This window comes from Panthera onca, chromosome F1, assembly GCF_046562875.1.
Source record: "Panthera onca isolate mPanOnc1 chromosome F1, mPanOnc1 haplotype 2, whole genome shotgun sequence".
Classification (NCBI taxonomy): domain Eukaryota; kingdom Metazoa; phylum Chordata; class Mammalia; order Carnivora; family Felidae; genus Panthera; species Panthera onca.
In genome coordinates, this window is record NC_138355.1 from 3,903,924 (window position 1) to 3,930,963 (window position 27,040).

The following is a 27,040-nucleotide window of genomic DNA, read 5'->3' on the forward strand; positions in this document are numbered from 1 at the left end:
ACCTGGTTTCCAGCACCTTCCACGGGAGGGCACAGCTGGGGCAGCTGGAGATCTGGAAGGGGCCTGAGGCCACAGGACAGCGGGTCCCACGGCTGCTTTCTCGGTTGTGGGGGTGTCCTGGCGGCAGGAAACAAAGTATCTGGGGGTGACGCGGCCTCAGGTTGGCAACGTACCTCAGACGGCTCAGGGGAGAAAAGCTCTTTTTGCTGTGATTGCAACTTCTCCGCAGCACAGTTGAGAACAGTTCAAAATAAACGTTTTATTTAAAAAAAGTTATCAGTGATTTTATTTCAACAGTTAAACGTGATTTACTTAAAGAGAGGGGAGGGTGTTCCCACGCGCGGCTGGTGGATGGGAAGCGTCTTCAGCTCGGAACGGGCCGCGTCGCTCTGAGAAGAACACGCGTACACGGGCCGCCATCCGCGGCCCGTCGGAAGGGGGGTCACCGGCCGAGGGACCGCTGCAGGGCTTCGTACATCACCTGGTCCTGAGAACAGGGGACAAGACACAGAGCTGGTGAGTGTGCGGTGGGCCGAACCGTGCCCCCGAAACGCGTATGCGGATATCCCAGCCCCCCAGGACCTCATGTGACTGTGACTGGAGAAAAGATCTTTAGGGAGGCGATTACGTTCAATCGAAGCCCCCGGGACGGGCTCTAAGCCAGCACGACCGGTGTCGCTGCAAGAAGAGGGGCGAAGCCCAGACAGGTGCGGGGACACCGTGTGAGGACGCCCAGTCTCCGGGCCGAGGAAGGAGCCGCCTGCTCGGTGCGCGGCCCGCCCCACGTGCCCCCCCCTTCCACGGGGACTGAGGTTTGCCGTAAAAGTCGGGTGACGAGCTGCTTACGGCTCTATCCACGCAGCAAAGAAAGCAGGATTTTAAGTGTTCTGAGCGTGGACGGGAAGGGGACAGCGGCGGGGGGGGGGAGGCTGCCTTCAGGGGGATGCCCCGTGGGGTCTCGCCGGGGCCACACACGCATCTAAGGTCTGGGGAAGCGGCTCGACTGCTGCTTGTTTAGGCCGAGGGAGGACGTGCTTGTGTTTCGAGCCCTCGAACACCTGTTTTAAAATCCAATGTCGTTCTTCTTTCGGATGCGCGAGGTGCTCGCAAGGTTCGAGGACCCGACGCAGTCGCAGAGTGAACGAAGCCCCTCCCGTCGACGCTGTCAGGTCTTCCTCCTGTGGCACGAGCACTGACGCCGCTGCGTCTCCCTCGTGTTTGACTGAAACAGGACCCCTGCTTCCCGACGGCACGTTTAGAAGACACTCCTCTCTTCCGAGTTGATCCGTCAGAGCCTCACAGCGGAGCCACCGTCGGGTCCGCTCCGCTGTCGTGAGCGCTTCCGGGGGAAGTTCCCGGAGCCGCCCGGCCAGCCGCGGCGGGAATCCGGTTCAGTCCCGGGAAAGGGCTGTGCCCCCCCACCTCCTCGTATCCCGGCCAACAGGCATCATCAAGTCCGGAGATCTTTGCCTACTGCCAGGCAAAGAGTAGTATCTTAGTTGCTTTTCTTCCATTATCAGTAAGGTGAGGAGTTTTCCGTTTAACGAGCCGGTTGGCTTTTCCGTGAAGGGTCTGTCCCTGTTCTTCACCTAGCGCCTCTTTTCCAACATTTTCTGTGTCGGTCTCTTCCTCATCAGTTTCTGGTCGTTCTGATTCACCTTTGTGACATTAACTGCAAACATTTTCCTTATTTGGTCACTTGTCTTTTGACGAGTATTTTTAGCGCAGAAATTTTTATCCTCGTGTGTCAGATTCTGAGTCTTTCATTTATGTTGCCGGGTTTTGCGCTGAGAGGAAACAAGGCACGCCCCACTTGAACTTCCAGACAAATCTCTGGTCTCCTCCTACTTTGATGGTTTCAGACTTTACTTTTAAACTCTCCCGCCGCCCCCCACCCCCGTCCCCCACCTGCAGTGTGACATGCGAGTCCGACTTGAACTTCTGGAGACGGCTTCCCAGCTGCCCCGACATCGATCACCATGTCTCCATCACTGGTGTGGGGGACACTATTATGTACTGTATATTATGACCAGTTCCTGTGCCATTATCACAGTGTTCTAATCACTGAGGCTTGTGTTTTTTAGGCCCCGCCCCCAGCTGGTCCCTTCTGCAGTTTCCCCAACTGTTCCAGTTTGCTTGGTTTTCCACATGCTCTTTGAATCGTTCTGGTTTGGTCCCCAAAACAAAACGAGCAAAAATGAAAACAAAGACCAAAGAGTAGGGCCACTGAAATGGTTTCAAACGGTAACAAATGGCCTTAGCGCTGACGTGTTTGCCGGCCTGCTTGGGGAACTTCTGCCAAAGGGACATGGACGTCCCGGCTTCGGGCAGGCACGAGGACAGGGCTGTTGAGAGGTGCGCAGAAATGCAGCTACGCTCACAGAAGCGGCCACGCACGGCAGGCTCTTCAGCACGTACGAGGTTTCTGACCTTTTACGAGTGAGTTTACAACCATTATCTTTTTCTGAGGACAGCCCTGAGTCAGATAAAGGCAGAACGGATGTTCTCTCTAGGCAACGACTCAGAGCCCTGAAACAGAGGGCAGGGCAGATTTTCCACTCAAGAAGGAAACCCATTTCCTGGACTGTACTCAGTGTTTACCCCGGTTTGAGAGACGGATTTGGAAAAAAAAAGTCTATGTACTTATTTCACTCATTTTTCCAAGTACCTCTCAAACGGTTTCAAAGGTAAACATAGAGTAGGTATTAGTGAAATGCCCAATTAACTTTGAAATAGGATAAAGAAAGGGTCCTTGTATACCAATATCACTGCTAAATCATAAACAGTAAAGATATTTTAAGCATGCTTTGTTTATAACCAGGTTAAAACAATTCCTTTTTCTGCAGTAAAATAACTTTTTAAAATTCTAAAACATGACTTATTGGAGAAATATTAGAAAATATAGATCAGAAAAAAAAAAAAAAAAAAAAAAAAAAAAAAAAAATTCTCATTTCCAGAGATAACTATTATTATTTTGGTCTTCCAGAACTTTTAAATTACTATTTTGCCAATTTTGAATTCTTTTGAATAGGTGATGCATTCTCAAGGTTCAAAGTTCAAAGAGGAGAAAAGGTGAACTTTTACACCCCTGTCCCCCTCCCCCACCCCCGCCAGTCTCTCCCTACCAGGAGCCGTCACCCGTTTCCTAAGTAACTGTCTCATGAGGGCCAGTCAATCTGCCAAACAAGGAGGGGGGCTGCCTTCACCCTGATGGTATGCCTCATTTTTAAAAGATCAAACAAATTAAAAATCAGTTTGGTCATCTGCTTTATTTAGTATTTATTCAAAATTCATACTATGCCTACCTCCAAAAGAGAAGCTGTAGCTTCTTATTCACCAAGTTTTCCAGAAATCAAATATTTAAAGTTTAAAGATTTATGACCACCACAAATATTAAACAGAATAAAACGGTACGGAGTCTCACCAGCCCATACATGTAGCCTTCCACGGATGTTCCTAAGAGAATAAAAAAATTCTACAAGGTCTGGAATGATAGGTTCAGAAGTGTTTTTAATAAAATCAGTCACACCGCCTTTGTCATGCGGCCGAGACCCTTTAAGCAAACACTGCACGCGAAGCACCTGCGACATGGATGGAACTAAGGGGCCAGGTTAGTCCGTGTTCTGTGCACAGGGGCCCCGTCTCCTGCAACTTCTGCATCTGCGAGCCCCGCACAGGGCCTGCGCACGTGCAGAGCTTCGCGATCAAGGTTGAAATCTGGATCTCAGGCAAGCTGTTAAAACACAGCTAGGGGAGAAGGGACTCTGACTTGAAACGTTTTTCTCTCAAGTGTCAGTGGGGTAGAAATAATCGGGGAAATGAGTGACCCATGTACTCCTGAGTGTGAAGAGGAGAATCAAAGAGCCACGGCCACGACTTCGATGAGCTAATAAACAGTTTCGTGGTGTGGCTTTCATAGAGGAAAGAAAAAAAATCAGACCGTATGTTTGAGTGAGGTTTCCTTCCTGATAGTGGAACAGCGCCAGAGTAAGCAGAGTAAAAAGACTATCATCTGAGGTAATAAATATCTGGGGAAATAACCTCAAGGCCTCAACATTTATCAATGGCTAACTGGGTCTCAGGTCTCTGGTGAGCAGTGAAACCGGCACAGTGGTTGTGCTGTGCTGGCCCATGAAGCGACACAGCCTAGACACAGGACTCTGAATTCTGAGACGCGGCTGGCGGACGGCCGTCTTATTTGTCGGGTGTCTGTCCTAATAGGGTGACGACCCATTAGGTCCTCTCAGCACCAAACAGGACCTGGTAGCCCGGGCAGGGATCTTTGGAGGAGGGAGCGAGGACGAGCAGGGATGGAGAAAAGGAAGGTCTGCTCACTGCCGTCACCACTCACCCTCAACCAGTTACCGAGGGTTTCCTGGGTCGGGTGACACATTGCTACATTTGGCCTCTGAACTATGTCCGCCAATTAAGTGCGGACACGGAGTCCACCTGACGTGCTGCCACTGCCCAACTCCAAATGAAGAATCATGTGGTGCCAGGGAGGAAAGCGCTCTAAGGTAAGAAACGGCGCCAGCTGGCAGGCAGGTGCACCTGGCTTAAGAACGTGCTGGATATTTCAGGACTAGAATGACCGGCCCTGCAGATTTGGGGACAGTACGGGCACACCTTTCTTCTTGGATGTCTCCTGACCATTTATGCAGTGTTAACGCGTCTCGAAGCAATTGCCACTTCTGTAAGTACGTCTTCAGGCTAAAACGTGATGTGTTCCTTTTGCATTTAACAAAATCTAGTGATTCTTTTTCAGCATGAAAAGATGACTCAAAATCCCAACCTGGCCACTAACAAGTCAATTAACTTGAGTACCAGAATCCTATCTACAGATTTTCATTCTAGGTCTTGAAGTCATGACCTTTATAAAAACTCTGTGGCCCTCACAACCCAGCCTGGCCAGAGTATCTAATTTCCTAACTGGCCACACTGGTTGGTTCTGGCGTGGGGTCCTAAACTGGGCTGGGCCGACCGCAGACTCCCCTGACACTCTCCCACCAGGGCCGGCAGGGAATTCTCTTGCTGGGGGGTGTCTGGGGTTGCAGGCAACCAGCTTCCCCCAGGAAACCCGTGACGAGGTTCCACAGCCAGCGTGCCCAATGCCAACCGTGTTCTCACGACCCTTGCTATGTGGACGAGTTCTGTTTCCCCCACTTATCTTAGCTGGATTGGGTTTCCATCATTTACAACCAAAAGAGCCCTAATATTAAAAGCAGAAAGAGGTGGCTTATAAACGGGCCACTCAGTTTCACATCCAGAAAAGCATCACCACAAATGCCAAACCTTTCTTTTGGTTTGATTTTATTTCCTTTCGGTTTGGCTTCTGAAATGGATCGTTTGACTCTGCCTATGCCTCGAATTTCAATGGAACTGTCCTTAACCAGAAGGAAGACGTTCTTTGCCACCACCCAGAACTGAGAAGACCAAGAAAAAAGAAGGAACGGAGACCCCTCCAATAAACATAATATACACTGGTTTCAAATTCACCAGCAAAAGTATTATACAAAGGTGGTAAAGCAGACTTAATCCTTAATTATCACAAAAAACATGGGCAAATTTAGGAATCAGGTCAAGCAACTATCGAGCTTTGGATCACACATTTGTGGCTATTAGTGATAAAATCGCTTGAGCAACAAACATGGAAACTTCAAAATTACAGCAGAAATTTAATCTAGAAAATTGATCTTTTTGGAGGCAAAACAAGTAAGAGAATGACAAATGAACCAGCCAAGGTCAATATATAAAAACGATTAGAAAACAAAATGAAAACCATTGACAAACAACATAAAAAAGTATAAATTATTTGGGAATGCAGTTGATGAAAGATGTGTAAGATATTTACACCAAAACTCACAACATTACTGAATAAATCAGGTGGATCTAATAAGTGAAATGAATTAAAAAGTGAATAAACTCTGAGAAATTAAATGAATCTAAACAAATGGACAGATGTACTAAGTTTATGAATTTTTAACTTCTGCTCTCACAGCTGATATACAGATTCAGTCTCATTCAAAATCCCAACAAGCTTCTTTTTCAGGAAGCGATCAGCTGATTATAAACTTTATATGGAAACGCAAAGGGCCTAAAATAAACAAAACAATTTTGGGGGGGAAAAGGGACAGATTTGGAGAACTTATACTACCCGATTTTGAGACTTATATATCTATAATAGTCAAGACTGTGGTAAGAAAGATACAGCAGCATAAAGTCAGATGTAAAGACCAATGGAACAGCACAGAAAGAGATTCTTGCATTTACGGTCAATCGGTTTTCAAACAGATGGTGCGGTAATTCAGTAGGAAAGTTTTTTCCACAGTCGGGTCAGAGTCAGTAGGCAGCTGCATGGAAAAACATAACCGTGACCCCTAAGTCGCATCAAACTAAAACAGTAATTTGAAATGGATCACAGGCCTAAACGTAAAGGCTAAAACTATTATGCGTCTAGAAAAAAACAAAGGAGAGAATCTTTGCCAACTTGAAATAGCCCAGACTTCTTATGACAGAACACGTAATACGTCAAAAGGCTCCTGCACGATTTCGGCTCAGGTCACGATCTCTCATTCCGTGCTTCAAGCCCCGCGTCGGGCTCTGTGCTGACAGCTCAGAGCCCGGAGCCTGCTTCGGATTCTGTGTCTCCTTCTCTCTGCCCCTTCCCTGCTCCTGCTCTGTCTTCCAAAAATAAATAAATGTTAAACAAAATTTTATATAAAAAAATAATAGGGGCGCCTGGGTGGCTCAGTCGGTTGAGCGTCTGACTTCAGCTCAGGAGGTCACGATCTCACGGTCCGTGAGTTCCAGCCCCGCGTCGGGCTCTGGGTTGACGGCTCGGAGCCTGGAGCCTGCTTCCGATTCTGTGTCTCCCTCTCTCTCTGCCCCTCCCCTGTTCATGCTCTGTCTCTCTCTGTCTCAAAAATAAATAAATGTAAAAAAAAAAAAATAAATAAAATAAAATAAAAAATAATAAAAGCTCCTGCTCTTTAGAAAGTTATCCTCTGTGTGCACATCTGATAAAAGCCTTCAATCCAGACTACGCTAAGAATTTGTACAAACATTTATAATAAGGAGAGAAACAACTTGAGTTTTTAGGGGCAAAGCACAAGGCCAGGAAACAAGAAATCCAACTGACCGGCAAGCATGTGAAAATATGCTCACCTTCCCGGTTGTTCGGGAAACGCCCCCTTAAACTACATGGGACACTGGTTCACATCCCTCGGACGGCTGACATTAAAGGACAGTGACACTCTGGTGTTCGTGAGCCCGTGGAGAAGCAGAAGCCCTCACCAAGCCCGGGCGGAGCAGCCCGCGTGCGAGACCCAGCCAGGCCCGTCTGGGTGCTGACCACGAGAAGTGAAGACACGTCCCCCCTCTCTCCCTTGCTCTATCTCACACACGTTCAAGGGACCTTTATTCACAAAAGCCAGGCCCCGGAAACGGCCGAGCGTCCCCCAGCAGGAGCAAGGACGAGACGCTGTGGTACGTTCTTACCCTGGGAAACCGCTCTGCAGCAGGAAGGACCAAACTCCAGACGCACAACACCGTGCACCTCAGAGACATCACGCCGAGCAAAGAAGCCGGACGCGCCGAGTGCGCCACACAGCTCCACGTGTGCCAAGTCGTCAGACGGAAGAAGTCAGAGCGGGAAGACGGGTCAGGCCTGGGGTCGCCCGGAACACCGGCCTCCACGGACGCCCCAGGACCTCCTGCGGGAACGGAGGGTCCTGGCGCTGGCCACAGCTGTCGCATGTGGCAGGACTGTGCTCTGCTCCACTGCGCGTCAACTACGTTTCAACTGAAAACAGGGAGGCTAGAAGGAACGGCAAACGCGGGGCCGCGTCCACATCTAACTGCTGGAAAGGCCCCAGACTCCCGCCGCAGGTGAGAAATCATTTCAGCCGAAACAATCTTTTGCTGACGGAATCTTCGGGGGCTTACATCACCAGTCTCTTGTTGATTAGCAGGAAGAGCCCCAGGACTATGAACTGTCAAACTGTCCCCAGTTTTAATCGAGAAGACCGTGTTTTACAAGAAGATGCTCAGGGGAACGAGCACACATCCCTGTGGTCGACAATATGCCCGGGAGGGGAAGGCAGACGGTTGTTTCTCCACAGACGGGGAGGACTCCGTCCCGGTGCAGCGGACTCTCGCTCGACTGCAGCCAGAAAAGCAGTCGGTCACATGCCTAAAAGATCCCACCGGCCCACACCAATGAACCGGGTGTTGAAGTTAACAGTGGTAAGGCTGGGGCTCCCGGCGGGCTCAGTCGTTAGGACGTGTGACTCTCGGTCTCGGGGTTGTGAGTCTGAGCTCCACGATGGGTGCAGCCATCACTTAACAATGAAATCTTTACAGAATAACTACACGTGGGAAGGTGGCCACCTCACCGAGAATGTTCAGAACAAGCCCGGAGGCTCTGCGACAGGGCAGCCCATCACCTGTCACCGCTAGGACTTTGACTCCCCATTTTCGATCAGTAGTTACAGTGGGAAACACCAGGCCTAAGGTAATAAATGGCTAATGATTTAAAGGAAGTTTGAGTCCAGCAATAAGCAGGTCTCATGGCTAAGGCATACAGCACTCCTAGGACATAAAAGACATGAAAGTGAATCAGACCAATGATGACGGAACCCGAGATAGAGGCTTCCTAGGGTTGGACACGTCCCCCAGTGGCCCTGTGTCACCGCAGCCACCCGAGTTACTACAGACGGGTCACCTTGGCACAGTAAGAGGCAAACACACAACATCTGGTGTTTTATGTAAAGAAATGTCAGCCATTTCCTTTAGCCCTTCGCCAACCTTCCGCAAGGACATTTGCACTGGCCTGGACACCAGGGCGAGTCTGGCTCCAGGCAGATAAAAGGCTGCCTGCAAGGGTGGAGAAGCTCAGATAACTGGTGAACCAGACGGATCAGAAATCCCAAGAGGGTGGAGACAGACACGAGGGGTCATTCCCTTCTGGCTTCAGTCTTCCAAGAAATACAAAAAACTACAATCTCTCAAGAATGTTCTCACAAAGGCAATTATTCTCCTTGTTGTCATGAGCTACCGGTCTTGATTCCAGTCTCTTTTCTGTGCACATTTTGAGAGCATTTCTTACCTTTTTTGATATAGATGGTTTCACTTTCTTGAAAGCTTCTTCAAAGTGCTTCTGATGGACCTTGAGCTCACCTGTGGGGCAGACGCACAGACACACGGGTGGGTACAGTGTGCTCACTTCCCATCGGTCAAGGGAATGTGGGGAAATGAGTGATCACATTGCTTCTGCTTTTTTTCAGAATGATTCAAGCCTCAAACAGTCTGCTTATCACATTTTCTGGACATTTTCTCATTTTCATTTAATTTACACACACCTGACCATATTTAATCTTACACACAAGTGCTTAAGTTTTATATCGGTGTCTATCGAGGCAATCAAAACAGTTTATTTTGGGACAAATTATATAAAAAAGTACTTTGTTCATCTTTAGAGATTCTTACACTTTGAAAAAAACAAAACAAGTCCACGTTTTCATTACCCGCCCCCCACTGTTGACCGAGCTATTATTAACATCTAACGTACGTAAGTCTAAGGTGTGCCGTGTGATGGTCCGATACACGCGCCTGCATGTGGTAAAGTGACCGCCACCACAAGGTTACTTAACACCTCCCTCCCCTCACATAATCACTTTTCGTATGTGTGGTAATAACTTCGAAGATCTACTGTCTTAACATCTTTCAAATACATAATCCATATTGCTAATTGTAGTCATCACGCAATACATCTGCTCCCCAGAGCCTGCTCATCTTCCAGCGGGAAGTCTGTACCCTTTGGCCAACGTCTCACCATTTCTCCTACCTTGTGCTCATCGGATTTTACTGCAGGATACCCCAAAGAGACATCACATACCCTCTGGGGGGCCCTCCTTTAACATTGTTTACCCTTTAATGGTGATATTTAATGAAGAACAACTAGAACTGTTCTTTAAAAAAATTTTTTTTCTTGGTGTTTATTCATTTTTTGAGAGAGACAGCGTGCGAGTGGGGGAGGGGCAGAGAGTGAGGGAGACACAGAATCTGAAACAGGCTCCAGGCTCTGAGCTGTCAGCACAGAGCCCGATGTGGGGCTTGAACTCATGAACCGTGAGATCATGACCTGAGCCGAAGTCGGATGCTTAACCAACTGAGCCACCCAGGCACCCCCGGAACTGTTCTTTTTTAAGATAAATTCCAATAATTTAACTAGGAACAGACAGTATTATTCCGTAGTAGTTACAAGTCCATGGAGCACCTGGGTGTCTCAGTCAGTTAAGCATCTGACTCTGGCTTAGGTCATGATCTCATAGTTTGTGAATTCAAGCCCTGTGCTGGGTTCTGCACTCATAGTGCAGAGTCTATTTGGGATTCTCTCTCTCTCTCCCCGTCCCCAACTCCAGCTCTCTATCTCAAAACAAACAAAAAGAGTCCATACATGTAATTAGATGTTATGGAATTATAACATGTATATATATAATGTACAAAGATAATAACACAACAATGGATTACAAGGAGCTCCAATTCTTTTTAAAAATTTTTTTACAATTTTATTTTAGGGGGCGCCTGGGTGGCTCAGGCAATTGAATGTCCAACTCTTGGTTTTGGCTCACGTCATGGTCTCATGGTTTCATGAGTTTGAGCCCCATGTTTGGTTCTGCGCTGGCAATGTGGAGTCTGCTTGGGATTCTTTCTCTCTCCCCTTCTGCCTCTCCCCTGCTCACACCGTCTCTCTCTCTCTCTCAAAATAAACAAACTTAAAAAAAAAATAATTAAAAAAATTTTATTTTAGAGAGAGATGAGTAAGCGGGGGAGAGGGGCAGAGGCAGACAGAAAATCCCAAGCAGGTTCCATGTCCAGTGCAGAGCCCAATGCAGGGCTCAATCCCACGACCACGAGATTGTGACCTGAGCCGAAAACAAAATGTGTAGTCGAAGGCATCGGTTGGCAAGAGACCCGTTCAGAGTCCCTGGAGGACAGGGAACTAGAAAGGCTAAGTGCAGCAGGGCAGGGGCATCAGAATGTGCTGAACAATCACCAAGTCACGTCCAAACAGCATTATTAGTAGTAGCGGCCAATATGTGAAGGGAGGCCTGTAAGTTTCCAGCGAGAAATCCTTAAACGCGGTCAGACTCGGCTCTCGGGCAGCACGCTCACATGTCGTTCCTCTCAAGATACCCTAATTTTGCAAGTTACATCACCTACTTCCGAGAGGAATCTGAAACAGCTTATGATAAAAGAAGTTCAGGTGCCTGAATCCGACAATTAAACAACAACAATTATGGCGTGGGTGGTGGGTGCTGATGAACGTAACCCACACAGATGCTGGGTGACGAGGAACAAAAGTTAGTTCGGAGACTCTCGGTAGCCAGAGGAAAGAAGGGAGGAGAAGAAAGAGAAAATCAGTAGGAATAAAAAAAGACAAGTTTTGGAAATGCACGGAACAGAAGATCAACATGGACTTGACCTGCAGATGAAGTGCAGGCTGAGAGGACAGGGAGGTGCGTGTGAGGGTCCGTGGGACTCGGGAGAGCGCGGCCACGAATTGCAGGCGACCAGGCAAATGTGGCAGAAACCAGGCGAGGTGCGGGCTCCTGGACAGGCCCCAGCAGAACATCAGTGCTAACATCACAGATAAGAGCTGCTATGACAGGGTCACTTTCCGGGTCAGTAGTGGCCTTAGCGATACGGAGTGCTAAGTAAGTGGAACCGAGAAATTCTGGGAAGAACGGTACCTTTCTTGCTCCCACTCTTTGGTTCCGCCATTTCCTGTCTCAGAGCACAGACAGAAGCTTCTCGTACCAAAGCAGAGAGGTCCGCACCCCTGCAAAAACATAACCATCCTCACTGATTTATTCTTAGACACTGCAAAGAACAGAAAGAAGTCTGACAGCAATTTTCAGTCACATATTACACAATTAGGAAAGAAACCAACCGATAAAGGTGGGGTAAACAGATGACGGTCAGTAGGAAAGAGCTTCTCACTTTTACTTAAAATATTTCTAATTTTTAGAAGAAGGGTAATTACGATGCAAATAAAGCAATGAATCGTAACTACTCCAATGCTAATAGCAATAGATACTGTTAATGCAAAAAGTGAATCGCCAAGTCAAGAGAAAGAAACTGACACATTTGTCGTAAAATCTCCATTCACAAGGCCTAGGCTGCCGACAAGCTGACCGCCCACACGCTACCTGACATCTCGAGTAAGCTCAGATAAGAAGTCATTTATGGCACCTAGTTCAAAACAGGGAAACACAAAGGCTAGAAAGTCTTTAATACCCTTGATTCAAACCTGAGCTGAGTGGACCTACCATAAATGAGCTAAAACAGGAAAACCAGCAAGGCTTCACATAATTACTCTGGGCAATAATATGCCGTGTCAACATGGTTCCTGAGTTCAGCGGAAAATGCTGGTGCTGACTGGTGCTTCACCACATTACATCTTAAACAGAATTCCTGCAGCCCTTCGGGAAAGAGTTTGAATCTGGGGGAAACACCTCATTTCTAGCCATTAAACCTATTTAATGTCTGAAGTTGATAACCCCGATAATATATAAAATTTAAATGCCCACAGAGCTTACATTGTGAAGTGAATCCAATGTTTCTGCGGTTAGGTGCTGGTTTACAATGCTATTTAATAATTACACACACGCTTGGGTGTTCACTGCTCTCCTTAACACTGAAACCCCTTACACAGGTGTGGAGGCGTCTTTATCACAAACGAGTAGCTGAAGCCTACAATTATCGGTCTCTCAAAGTGATTACAGGAGCATAAACCCCAAGCACACACCGTTCAACGTTAACCCTGACCCTTTATAATGCACACCCTACGCCGTGTAACCCAAGGATGTGGCCCGGGCTTAGCTCTGCCGTGACACGGCCTTTGTTGTGAACGGGACATCTTTTCAGATTTTAGCGCTTGAAGCTGTAAACTACTCACTTAAGCCTTTGCCCCGTTAACAGTAACTTCCCAAGAGGGCCGGGGTGAGGTGGAGACACTCTCCTTACAGGGTGGGAGGGGCGTTCACACGCTGTCACCACAGTGCTCTGATCACGTCCTGTCGTCCGGACAACCCCTGCACCTCGGGGTTCCTCGGGGCCTCAAAATGGGTGGTCCCTTCACTAAGAAGGAAGAGGCCGACAGAGGGGTTTCACCCCTGACTCAGTGCTCCCCGCAAGACCACTCTGCCTCATTGCGCCCCTGAGGAAATGGAGCCTGAGAGACATAATGGGCCCGAGACCCGGGTACTCACGAATAGCAGTCACAGCGAAGGTCCCCAGCAAGGGCTTCCAAACTGACATCTGCGGCCAGTGGGGGTTTGGTGCCGTTCTAAGAGAGAAAACACCAGCTTCCAGTGAGGCTTTCAAGAGCAGTACTTTTCCACATTCTAGGCTCTTAGTAAATAGTAACGGCCGCTTGACTAAATGAGTATCACTGACCAGTATGGGAAGAATTTTAAAAATTTCAGTTTCGAGAAGAAGGTTAAGAAGCAGATGCCAACACTGACGAAGCGAAAGCAAACGACTGATGCCTGTGACGTCCAAAGAAAGCGTGCAGCCACAGCAGGGACAAAACCCGCCCCCCGAAGCTGTCCAGAGGGGAGGAACACCTCCCCTTGGCAGGTTACACGTGGCGGACACTTGGGCAGTGCTCCGCTGTGACGCGGGACCGGCCGGGAAGGCGGAGCGGCTCAGAACTTGACCAGGGACGACGACACAGCCCTTTGGGCTCCGCGTGTGCTTTCGGAGGCCTTATCTGAACCTCGATCCAGACTTTGGTGCCAAGGCCCCTCCGGCTCACACACCGAGGGAAGCCGGAGAGGACGAGCGTCAGAATACGCCCCACGGCACCTTGCGTGCGCACACTGTGGATTTAGTGACATTTCAGTGACTGAAACCGCAGAGGCAAACGAAACAGTTTCTAGTGAGTTAAGATGTATGACCCGGTCAGAGGGTAGATATCTGCTTTACTATTCTGATTCACAACTTACATACGCTGCAGGCGGTCTTCCCGTTGTAGCAAACGCTATGTTAGAACACACAGGAAATAAGTGAGTAAACACGCTACTCAGCCTCAAGGTGAGTATTCGGTATCGACGCGGCAGGCGCCCAGAGCAGAGGTTGCCGCCAGACGGCCGGGCTCTGCACGCAGACGTCCGGTGTCTTATCACTTCTTCCCAGCTCGGCCTGCGTAAGGATTTCACAAACTATACAACTGCGAGCTGCTATTATTTGATAAAACACAGATGCTCATCTAACATAGGTTCAAGAAACAGTTGTGTTTCCCGCTCGATGCACTCTGATCCGGGAAGTCCTCACGGGGAATAAACTCCAGGGGACCTCAGGCAAACAATCTTGGTGCTTTTTTCTGTTTTCCCTCCAGTTGTGTGTAAACTAGACGGCCAGACGGCATGATCTCTTCTATTGCACAGGTTTTCCATTTAGTCGGTTAACCGTGGGCACAGGTGGTGGCAGCAGGGGGAGCACAGCTTCTGTGGCTCTGGTGGTCACCTCTTCTCTCACTGTGGTAAAATGTACTTAATAAGATTGATCATTTTAACCATTTTTAGTGTAGGGAGTACGTCCGTGGTGCTGTGCAGCCATCCGTGCCTACAGCTTTCTTCATCGTCCCCAAATGAAACGTCGGACGCACTAACCACTGACCCTCCCGTACCCGCTCTCCAGCCCCGGCAACACCACTCTATGGATGTAACTGCTAATGTTCATGTACTTTTAAAAAAAGATTGTATTTAATTTTTAAAAAATTCTCTGAGCAGACAAAACCAGTCTCATCATACAAATGTTAATTTGCAAGGCTAACTTGACCTGGGTAATGTCTTGCTTATACCTCCGAAAATAAGATTATTTTTTTCTAAAAAAAAATTTTTTTTAATGTTTATTTATTTTGAGAGGCAGGGGGAGGGAGAGAAAGCGCACAAGCAGGGCAGGAGCAGAGAGAGAGGGGGAGAGAGAATCCCAAGTAGGCTTTGCACTGTCAGCACAGAGCCCAATGTGGCGATCGATCGCATGAACCTTGAGACCATGACCTGAGCTAAAATCAAGGCAGATTATGAACAGATGGAGCCACCCAGGTGCCCCAAGACTTCACTTTTAAGAAGTCCCTACACCCGTGGGAGGTGAACCCACAACCTTGAGATCAAGTGCCACATGTTCCACTGACTGAACCGGCCAGGTGTCCCTAAATGTTCTCTTTCTTGATCTGGAGGTTTTGTTTGCAAAGACTCTTACGGCGGGCATATAACGATACGTCCACTTTTCTGTACGTGTATTGTACTTCATTAAAAAGGTCTAAGAAGAAGAAATAACTTTGGACCAGGAATTAAGAAATCTGAGTTCTGCAGGTCAAGTCTGCAACTGAATGAAGCTTTGGAAGTTCCTAAATCTTTGTTATTTATTTTGGTAATAAAAAAACTAGTATCTATGTATTCTAAAAACCAGAAAAGGATGGAAAACTTCCAAATTCATTCTATGAGGCCAGCATTATCCTGATACCAAAGCCAGATAAAGATAAAGTTCTCAGAAGTTCTCAAAAGCCAGATAAAGATAAAGTTCTCAAAAGAGAACTACAGGCCAATATCCTGATGAATATAGACGCAAAAATTCTCAATAAAACACTTGCAAACCGGGGTGCCTGGGTGGCTCAGTGGATGAAGCATCCGACTCTCCATTTCGCTTCAGGTCATGATCTCGTGGTTCCTGAGTCTGAGCCCCGTGACAGGCTCTGCGCTGACAGCTCAGAGCCTGGAGCCTGCTTGGGATTCTGTGTCTCCCCCTCTCTCTTCCCCTCCCCTGCTCTCTCTCTCTCTCTCAAAATAAACACACAAACTTTAAAAAGGTTTTGTAGATCAATATGATACATTACATCAGCAATGGATAAAAAGGATAAAACCATATGATCCTTTCAATAGATACCGAAAAAGCATTTAACGAAGTACAACATCCGTTCATGATAAGAACCCTCAACAACTAGGGACAGAGGGAACATACCTCAATATCATAAATGCTGTATATAAAACACTCACAGCCAACATCATCCTCAATGGGGAAAAACTGACAGACTTTTTTCCCCTTATGGTCAGGAACAAGACAAGGGGTGTTCACTCTCACCATTGTTATTTACCAGAGTACTGGAAGTCTCAGCTTCAGAATCAGACAAGAAACAAATCAAAGGCATCCAAATCAGCAAGGAAGAAATCAAACTTCCACTATTTGTAGACCACATTATACTCTATAGAAAATCTGAAAGACTCCACCAAAGAATTGCTAAAACTGATACCTGGATTCAGTAAAAGTCACAGGATACAAAATTAATGTATGGAAATCTGTTGCATTTCTATACACCAATAATGAGGTAGCAGAAACAGAAATTAGGAAAACACCACTATTTATAATTGCACCCAAAACAATAAAATACCTAGGAATAAACCTCACCGAAGAGATGAGAGACGAGTACTCTGAAAACTGTAAAACGCTGATGGAAGAAACTGGAGATGGGGCGCCTGGGTGGCTCAGTTGGTTAAGCGTCCAACTCTCAGGTGTAGGCCACCTCCACCCAGCACACTTGCTTTTAGTTTACGTCTAAGAACTACAGTCCCAGAAGCTGCACATATCTGCAAAAATGGCAAAATCTTACTAGGCCTTTTTATGTCCTGAGAACTGAGTCTGGAATTGTCAGGTTGGAGGCTCAAAACTACGGCCAGACAGAAATGTGGGTTAAACTCCACTTGCAGCTTGGATCCCACCAACTGCTGCCAGCCCTTTGGGAAATTACAGTGGCCACCATGAGGAGTCTTACAAGTAGATATGATTACTTTTTTTTTTAAAGGTAGGCTCTATGCCCAATGTGGGGCTTGAACTCATGACCTCAAGATCAAGAGTTGCCTGCTCCACTGACTGAGCCAGCCAAGCGCCCCTGATAGATCATTTAAAAAAAAAAAAATTTTTTTTTTAATGTTTATTTATTTTTGAGAAAGAAAGAGAAACAGAGTGTGAACAGGGGAGGGGCAGAGAGAGAGGGAGAGACAGAATCCGAAGCAGGCTCCAGTCCCTGAGCTGTCAGCACAGAGGCCGACAAGGGGCTGGAACTCAGGAACCGTGAGATCATGACGTGAGCCGAAGTCGGCCACTTAACCGAGTGAGCCACCCAGGTGCCCCGTCCCTGATAATTTTAAAAATACACTTAAAAACAAGGGTTCCAGGGGCGCCTGGGTGGCTCAGTCGGTTAAGCGTCCGGCTTCGGCTCAGGTCATGATCTTACGGTTCGTGAGTTCCAGCCCCATGTCGGGCTCTGTGCTGACAGCTCGGAGCCTGCAGCCTGCTTCGGATTCTGTGTCTCCCTCTCTCTCTGCCCCTCCCCTGTTCACACTCTGTGTTTCTCTCTCTCAAAAATAAATAAACGTTAAAAAAATAATACTAAAAAAAAAAAGGGTTCCGAAACCAAAGAGAATGGGATACTTATCTAAATTGGCATGAAGACGCCTCCAAAATGCTCCAAAACTCCAAAACTGCTACAAAGAAAGATCTATGGCAAATGCTAAAGCGAAATGAGAAATGAGAGGCTGTGAGACATCACTGGCTCCCCGCCTCCTTCTAGTTCTCCTCAGCCTCAACCCCTTTCACTCTGAGGAGACTATCAAATAGGTGCCTTTCCAAATAAGACTACCCAAGGCCACAGCCACGGCAATCCTCTTGGGGCAGCTTTCAATCCTTGGCCAACTGCCAAATTCAAGGTCCCAGCTAAATAATTTCCTAAACCCAAGGAGGATCCTTGAAGGTTTCTACACTTGCGTTCACTCCAAAGACTAATGGGTTGATAGAAGGCAGGAAACAGGATGACAGGCCACGGATCCGATTCTGAAGGACGAACTCTGGAACAAGAGTGAACAAAATCGGCCTAAGTGGCTCCAGCAGAGACACCCCATCTCCCCAGTAAGGAGGGCCCCACGGGCCATCCCCGAGCTGGTTGAGGCTGTGGGGGACCCGCTGGCTGGCGCGGCCTCACCCCCAGAACAGCCGGGGCAAACGGAGATGATACTTAGTGGGAAACCTTGTCAAAGTCTGGCAGGTGCAGGGCCTCTCCCTGTCCTCACACCTGCGTGGAAACTACACGTGGGATCCTGGAAACAAACAAGAGCCACCCGGGGGTGAACGTGCTCCCCCCAAATCGGCCCTCCCAGACCTCTGTGTATCCAGCAGAAAAAGAAAGAGAAAAATTTTTCTGCACCCTATTTGGTGACGACTCTTTAAGTCCAAGGACGGGTTCGATATTGCCAGAAACATTTGCTGTTTGTCCCAGCTAAAACAGACAGCATATTTAAAAAGATTTTTTTAGTACTTGGCTAAAGTAGAAGCTGATATTCAGAGCCTGCTTAGGAACTTTTTCCCGGCCTTGTCCCCTAAACTATGTACCCAGACGGAAAGAAAAGCCTTCCATAGGCTTTGTGGAAGGATTCCTAAGACTCTTAAAAATACAAAACCCAACCCAGGTGTTTGGAGCTTTCTTTCCCCCAAGTTCACATGATCTAGGATAATCTTTGGTGACTAAACGCTACTTTCGGTTTGTTGGTGTAATTAGAATAGACATGTCTTTGAACTAACATTGAATATAAGGCAACTGTTATTCTACCTGGTTTGCTAATCAGATACATTCCTGTTACCAGTTACAAAACTGGCTGGTCAGAAAACTATGTGTCCCAGGTCAATGAAGTTTTCATAAGTAATCCAGAGGCACTGGGGTGGCTCAGTTCACTGAGTACCCGACTCGATTTCAGGCCATCATCTCACGGTTTGAGAGTTCAAGACTTGAGTGCGGTTCTGGGCTGACACTGCAGAGCCCGCTTGGGATTCTCTCTCTCACTCTGCCCCTCCCCTGCTCATTCTCTGTCTTCCAAAAAAAAAAAAAAAAAAGTAATCTAAACATACCTGTTAAGAACAAATGATTTACACAGATGTAAATGGGAACAATTTCTAGGTGGAATTTTCAGCAAATAGTTTCCAAAATCTTTTGGTTACTCAAAACCTTAAAGCTAAGGTTTGCTAAATGATGAGTTAAATGAAATTCACTGCATACCTAGGTCATCCCCAAATGAAATACCCAAACACTACTAAAACCAGGTTCTTCTACATTTGGCTTTGCAGAGGAACACGAGATCCTTGGGTCTGGGAGGAAACATGTTTTGTGTTGCCAAAGCATTTACTGTGAGGAAAGCATACAGTTCTAGCAATTATAAGTATTTACAGGGGCGCCTGGTGGCTTAGTCGGTGAAGCATCTGACTCTTGATCTCAGCTCAGGTCATGATCTCACGATTGTGAGTTCAAGCCCTACGCTGGGCTCCACGCTGGGCATAAAAAAAAAAAAATTAAAAAAAAGAAGTATTTATAAATTTGCAAAGGCACAGAAGGCTAGTGAAGGGACAGTTCACGATTGTTCACTTCTTAATTTTCATTATAAATTAAGGTTTTTAAAAGTTGAGAAACAATTTTATGCATGGTCAAGGTAAGATTGACTTTTAAGGGTTAAAAAAAAAAAAGCTTTAATGCCAAGTGTGCTTATGCACAACTGAATCTGAACTTGATCTCATCTGCAGCAAGGACAAGTTTCCTTGGATTACTTCCCAATTTCAAATCCTAAATGTTTTGTTTTGTTTTTTTATCTTAGAATTAATCTTGAAATTGACCAGAGGGCCCCTAAAACATCTCAAAAGATTTTTTTCTCTCCTTCTAGAGGGACATGTTGAAGCAAGGCTCACTTGATATGTAAAACCAGCATATCAAGTAAGAAGTACAACCAGGGTGGTGTTTGTGCAGTTACAGAACTATTGCAGAGAGAGTCTGACATGTCCTGGAATAACGTTATCATCATAAAACCAGTTTTCATTTAAAAATGCTGCGTCACAGAACCAATCAAATCTCCCATCAACTCTATCACAATGAACTCTAATCAGATCTTTAACAATGGGCCTTGTTTGAAGGTGTTTGTCATTTATAGAGAGTTACTGTTTTACTCAGATGCTTTTGCAATAATGTTCCTGCCAAAGTGGGTCATCAAGGAGGTTCACAGCAACGCCCTGGCAAACACAGGTTTCTGGTGACTTCAAGATCATAAAAACGAACTGGGTAAGAATTTCCAGAACTCATGGCAAAACCTGATTCGAACAGAACAAGAATTAGTAACGTGGGACTGAACGAACTGAGGTTACAGATTTTACCACTCTTGCTTGAGGCACTGGTTCTTTACGTTTTATTTTTTCAGATTTGAGGAACCAGACGTGACCTACAACAGTCGGGTAAAGTACACCTTCGGAAACAAAGATGAAACACGTACTATCTCCCTACCTGATCCCCTAACATCTGAAAAATGAAGGTAACTGTGGAGACAAACTTCTCTGCACCTCCGTCATCCTCCCTTCTAATCCTGTTAGGTGCCTCTGAGGCTTTGTTACCCACCTGTCACGAGACCGGTCCTGAATTCCAGTTTCCTCAAACATCTGGCTACAACTCTCCAAAATAACATTCCACTTCCTCGGCCCCCTTCGTGGATGAGGATCTCTGAAGGGGCCACGCCCGGTGGTCCTCACTGCCCAGAGGGCAGCAAACTTCGGGCTTCACCTCTGAGTACACGTCACACGGCACAAGAGGTTCCGCCTGCGCCAGCGGGACCCGAGTTGGGGGGAGAAGCGATCACCATCGAGGTGGCCTGCTTCCTCCCAGCACGCCAGACGAGGCCTCCTCACGGTCACTAAACACAAACCCCGCCCCCTGGCATCGGCCTGAAAAGATAATGTCATCATCCGTATCGCCCAGGCCAAGACCAAGGGGGTAATCCAACCTCCACGTGACCGCCGTACTTGCCACGAGCCTCCTGCCTCGGTTTCTCTCGAACAAACTCAGCCCCTCTCCATCACCCCTGTCTCTCTGCACCTACGGTCCATTTCCCTGTCTCTAACAAACCCAAACCCAGGGAACCTCGCGTCCAGGCTCTGTACAAAGAAGACACAAGGCACAGGTAACCAGAATAAAACCATCCGCGTGGTCCTCAGACCCTTAAACTTTGCTGGACTCCCTGGCTGTACCAGAAGGCCCTCGTGATTCAAAATTAGCTCCTTCTGGCAGGTCCCAGCTTCCGTGAATTTGGTTAGGAATAAATGTAAATGAAGCCAAGATGAGGAACCTCTCCTTAACTCTTGAAAATCTGCCACTAAAGCAGAGTCATCTAATGAAAATCCTTAGACTCTGGCCCAACTTGTTTCTGATGGCAGGACAGGCCTTGATCGTGTCTTGGTCGCACAAGGGGGCGTCCGTGCTGCGGCCACCACCACAGTATTAACGTTTCTGCCGAAGCTGAAACTCAGCCTCCTGAAATCACCGAACGAGCCACTTCACGTAGAAAGGTCACTCCCTCAACACGGTCTTTCTCCGGCTCGATTTCGGTTGGTTCGGGTCTCGGGGGCCGTGGCTCTGAAGCGCACTCCCGACGCCGGGGCCACCCTGAGCGGGACCACCGCGGTCTCGCCGGCCGGCTGGACTCTCTCAGAAGCTGCGGAGGCCTGTGCGCAGCGCTGACCACCGGGCGAATCGGCCCCCCGCGACTGGAACGCAGGAGAGGAGCGAAGACGAGGAGCCACTTAAAAGGCGTGAGCCTCAAGTCGCGACCGCGGGGCGTCAGCACACGCTGCCGGGCCTGCAGAGCGCAAGCGGGGAGTGGCGCCCAGGCCTCCCATTTCTGGCGTCCTGAGGCAGGCCGAGGGGCGGGTCAGAAGAGGGGGCAGTTGTTCGGAAGGAGACAAGGCCCCAAACGGACTCACTCGGGCCGAGTCCCAGTCGGCAAACCGAGACGTTAACACCCAACCCAACTGCGGTCTCGGCCTCTCCCAGAAGGTGACCTTCAGCCCGTCGACCTGGGACCCCCATCCCCACCAGCCAAGGGACCACCTGGCACGGGAAGGGGACCATCTGACACGGGGAGGGGACCTCCTGGCATAGGGAGGGGACCATCTGACACGGAGAGGGGACCGTCAGCCGTCGGCTTGGAACCCCTGGTCCGCACAAGCCAGGGGACTTCCTGACACGGGGAGGGGACCGTCAGCCGTCAGCTTGGAACCCCCGGTCCACACCAGCCAGGGGACCTCCTGACACCAGGGAGAGTGGTCAGCACTAGTGAGACAATCCCCGCAAAAGGCCCTTCCGACCCCTCAGGAAGGTGTCCTGGTCTGAAACGACACACTTCTTGTTAACACACTTCCTTGTCCCACCTCCTTTCTGCCTTTAAAAGCCTTTCTTTTTCTACAGCTCTTCGGAGTTCCTTCTACCTGCTGGACGAAATGAAATGTTCCCACATTCATGAATTGTTGAATAAAGCCAATTTGATCTTTAAATTACTCAATTCAAGTGTGTTGTCTGACAACGTCAATGTACCAATGCCAAAGAATGGTACACTTAACAATGGTTAAAATGTAGGCAGTGATTTTCCCTGACCTTGGCCATAGAAACATTTTTCCAGATAGGTCCCCTCGGGCAAGGGAAAACCAAAGTGAAATTAAACTGTTTGGACTACGTCAAAATAAAAATCTTCTGCAGAGTGGAGGAAATAATCAGCAAAACTAAAAGGCAGCCTATGGAACAGGAGAAGATATTCGCAGACGACATATCCAATAAAGGGTTAGTATCCAAAATCTATAAAGAACTCAACATCAACGCCCCCCCCCCCGCCCCAAATAACCCTATTAAAATGGACAGAGAACCTGAATAGACATTATTCTGAGGAAGACAAACAAAAGGCTAACAGACACATGAAAAGATGCTCAACATCGCCAAATATCAGGGAAATACAAATCAAAACCACAGTGAGGTATCACCTCACACCTGTCGGAATGGCTCAAATCAAAAAGACAAGAAACAACAGATGTTGGCAAGGACGCGGAGAAAGGGGACCCTCTTGCGCCGCTGATGGGAATGCAAACTGGTGAGGACACTCTGGAAAACAGGGTGGAGGTTCCTCAAAAAGTTAAAAATAGAACTTACCCTACGACCCAGCAATTGCACTACTAGGTATTTACCCAAAGAATGCAAAAACGCTAATCCAAAGGGGCACATGTACCCCAATGTTTATAGCAGCACTATCGGCGAGAGTCGATGGAAAGAACCTAAGTGTCCACTGACTGATGAATGGATAAAGAAGATGTGGTATATATACATAATGGAGCAGTACTTAGCCATAAAATAGAATGAAATCTTGCATTTGCAACATCGTGGATGGAACTGGAGAGCATTATGCTAAGTGAAGTCAGAGAAAGACAAATATCACATGATTTCACTCATATGTGCAACTTGAGAAAACTAATGAACAAAGAGGAAGAGAGAAGCCAAGAAACAGACCCTTAACTCTAGACAACATACGGCTGATCACCAGAGGGGAGGTGGGGGGTGGGGATGGGGATTAAGGGGCGCACTTGTGACGAGCATGTTGTATGAGGCGTTGGATCACTGTATTGTACACCCGCAACTAATAAAAATGAAAAAATGACGGTTAAAATGATAAATTTAAGTTAAACATATTACCACGATTAAGAGAAAGGAAGTTATGTGCTCCTTTCGGCAGCACCTATAGTAAAATTGGAACAGCAGAGAAAAAAAAGGAAGTTATGACCCATTTACACTACTTTTCCTAGAATTCTGATTAAATACTAGATGTATGGAAAGCTCAGGTTCAGAAATATCTCATGACGTACTATTACTTTTATTTCAATAACTAAATCTATCTTTAGTCAGAGAAATCTATTCTTTGTCATATAACAGCGTCTGGAATCAGAATGACATCTATTTATATAGTTGATTGAAAAAAATAAAGAAAATTAACATCATCTTAGCACCATTAATTTACAATTTCTTGCCAGTCTCTAAACATATACATATAGAAATATACATGTCTATACCCCACTTTTGTGAGCTACGGTTTGCTCATCACTAAAATGGAAACGATAGTTGAATATTTAAATATCTCATTTCAAACAGTTCAAAAAGCAGTTGGAAGGATTAAGCATATCCATACATGCACAGTTATGACCTTCAAAAATATTACCTGTTATTATATCTGATATTCTTGGCTCATGAAAACTGGACAGATAACATTTCCAGGTGAGATATTAACATATATTTTAGTCTCATGGGACACAATTTAAAAAATGAATGGGGAATTTGGGGTCTTTTAGTGGGATTTTTATTGTAACTTTAAAAACCACACATTATCTGGGGTGCCTAGGTGGCTCAGTCGGTTAAGCAGGGCCTCTTGATTTCGGCTCAGGTCGTGATCTCACGGTTGGGGAGTCTGAGCCCTACGTTGGGCTCTAGGCTGACAGTGCGGAGCCTGCTTGGTATTCTCTCCCCTTCTCTCTCTGCCCCTCCCCTGCCCACTCTCTAACTCTCTCTCTCAAAATAAATAAGCATTTTTAAAGAAGCATTATATAAGAAAAGACTATTATCTCAAAGCCCTTGGCAGTTATCAAATGATCATTTTGGCTTTTTGATATAGGGCAAGTTCTAATGATGTTTATTTAAGGAAGAAATGGAAGTTAAAAGAAGAAATCCCCCTTGCCCAAGGGGGTTTTTACTGATAAGCCTCTAGTTACCACATCATTACCAGAAACACCAAAGAAAAGTAGTTTGTCATCGCTAATTTTTCTCTTAAAGAGAAAACTCTAAAAGACTCTAAAAGATACGGAGAAGTTGCTCTGACCTACAGATCTTTTCAGACTTTTAGGACCAAGATGAAAGAATTTTATTGTAATCTCTCCATATTACTTCATGCATTAAGAAGAAGAAACAGCATATATGCCGATCTGGGGGATTCAAGTAAGATGCCAGCAAACTTTGAAACCGGAAGGGTAAGCGTTGAGAATGCCACTTTTTCTCAGGTGGGACTGATGTACACGGTGTGTGCAGCCAGGGTGTCTGACTGTGGACTCTCCCCTGAAATCAGAGGCCTGAGTCCTATCCCTCTGCCCACTCTGGCTCTTCATGAACAAGAACATTCCAGGAGGGAGATGGGGAGGGGGGAGGGGGGGGAGAAGGGGGAGGAGGGAGGGGAAAGGGGAGAAGAGGGAGAAGGGGAAGGGGAGGAGGGGAACGGAGGGGGGAGGAGGGACGGGGGAGGAGGAGGGGAGGAAGGGGCCAGGAGGGAAGGAGAGGGTGGGAGCAGGAGAGGAGGGGAGGGGAGGGGAGGGGGGAAGAGGAGGGGGAGGCGGAGGGGGGACAGGAGGGGTGGAGCACACTGCAGTGCGGGCACCTCTCTGCAGGGTGGGCGCCCAGGCTCCCGAGGGAGAGCAGAGCACCCCCTTAACTCGAGCGGAACTACCCACCGAGGTCAGAGAGGAAGTCACGGAACGAACGCCTCCCCTGCCTGCACCGCTGACACAGGCTGAGGACCGAGCACGTAACAGTTCAAACCACAATGCTACAAAACGCTGCTTTTTAAAGTCAAACTGATTTTTCTATCCGAATGTCTTTTTGTTTTTTTCCTTTCCACATTCACAACCTTGTGCGTGAAAGTTGCCCAAAGGACGACGTCTGCCTGATTCTCCGCTCTTCCTCCTAAACCTCTACATTTATGCCAGAAAACCATTCTTTAAACCACCCCCCCCCCACCCCCCGCCACAAATATACTACACGCTCACGACAGAACGTGTGGAAACACAAGGCGGAGGAGAGAAGCAGTCCTGGACGCCGGGCGGCTCCCAACACCGTCAGGCGGGCCTCACTGCTGCCCGGCAATGTCCACACTCACAGCCAGCCGGTGCTGTTCTCCTGCTGGACAGAACGTCACAGAACGTGGACATCACACAAGGCCGCCCCGTGACCAGGACGGACCAAGACAAAAATGACACAAACAAGCCCTGACATCACCGTGTCTGAACGCAGACACGCGCACACAGGGTCCAAGCCACAAAATGGTCAGACTCCCCCGTCCTGGCTAACACGTGACGGTCGCTCTGTTACCGACCTCAGTGTCCCCGCGGTCTACCCTCCCTTGCAGGGACATCTGAAGACAACCCCTCACAGCGTCATGTCCGCCTTTTCAAGGTGACTCGGGGCAAAGCCCCTTCCCATCTCCGCAAACCTACCGCCGAGGCAGAGCGCTGACCTCACTGAGGTGAGCCGCTCACAGCCCTCCCGGCGGCTGGCGGTCAAAGTACGTGGCTGGTCCAGCGACAGCGGGCGGCTGCCGGTCACGGTGTGCAGGTGGCGGGCAGTGTGCGTGCGGCCGGAGGTCACACTGGGAGACGCCGACAAAGCCCCCTGGGGGTGCGCCCTCTGCATTCATACAGCGGACGCGGCCGGGCTATCTTCCCTTCGTTTTCCTCCCTCCTCGGGAATGAATGAATATGCTTGTTGTTTTATAAACATCATATTATCCTTTGGTCTGGAAGACAAGCCCCTCAGCGGTGAGGCCTACGTCTTAGGTTTTAGGGTCCTCAGAGTTCACACGCCATCGGGAATATAGGTAGTTTACGATAACGCAGGCTAATCCTCTACTGTCTTACTTTCTTAGTAATTTTACCTTTAAAGTGGGGGGCTTTGAGCATGCGCTCCTCAGTCTGAGGACTAATCATTTTGGCAAACAGCACTGAAAATTCTAGATGAAGAAGTGTCCAGTTGTCCCCCGGTGCCAAGCGCCACACAGAGGACGAAACACACCTGAAACAACCGTCGATCGAGGCCCTGAACGCCACCTGCGTCTTGTCTGGCACACGCACTCCAGTCTCCGCCCTTAATGAGTGATATCCCAGGGGCCAGTGTGAGTTATCACATCATGGCAACTGCAGGGACCTGTGGGCACAAACAGCGAGCGCACGCACATGCTCGGGGGTGCTTACATCCGTACACAGAGGCTTTGACCAAAGCAAACAAAACCTCGGGAACGCGGCTCCCAGACAGAGCCGGGGGCGGGGGAGAAAGGCCACACGCTCGTCACCATACTCACTGGACACACAACCGCGGCAGGGT

General features: G+C 47.8%; 1 protein-coding gene across 7 annotated transcripts in view; it reads right to left on the bottom strand.

The window, feature by feature from the left end:
* Positions 1-239: 239 nt before the first annotated feature.
* NVL (nuclear VCP like) overlaps positions 240-27,040 on the bottom strand; it is an 89,043-nt gene continuing 62,242 nt past the window's right edge. For 4 of the 7 annotated variants that reach the window (XM_081791828.1, XM_081791826.1, XM_081791827.1 and 1 more), the window contains 4 exons: positions 13,275-13,351; positions 11,754-11,842; positions 9,107-9,177; positions 240-487 (listed from right to left, as the gene is read on the bottom strand). In XM_081791828.1, the coding sequence (XP_081647954.1) occupies positions 443-487; positions 9,107-9,177; positions 11,754-11,842; positions 13,275-13,351 (282 nt within the window). In that variant the 3' untranslated portion in view covers positions 240-442. Of the gene's footprint in view, positions 488-7,497; positions 8,590-9,106; positions 9,178-11,753; positions 11,843-13,274; positions 13,352-27,040 lie in introns of all 7 variants that reach the window. The other 3 variants (XR_014136403.1, XM_081791825.1, XM_078441021.2) reach the window with 3 other exon arrangements.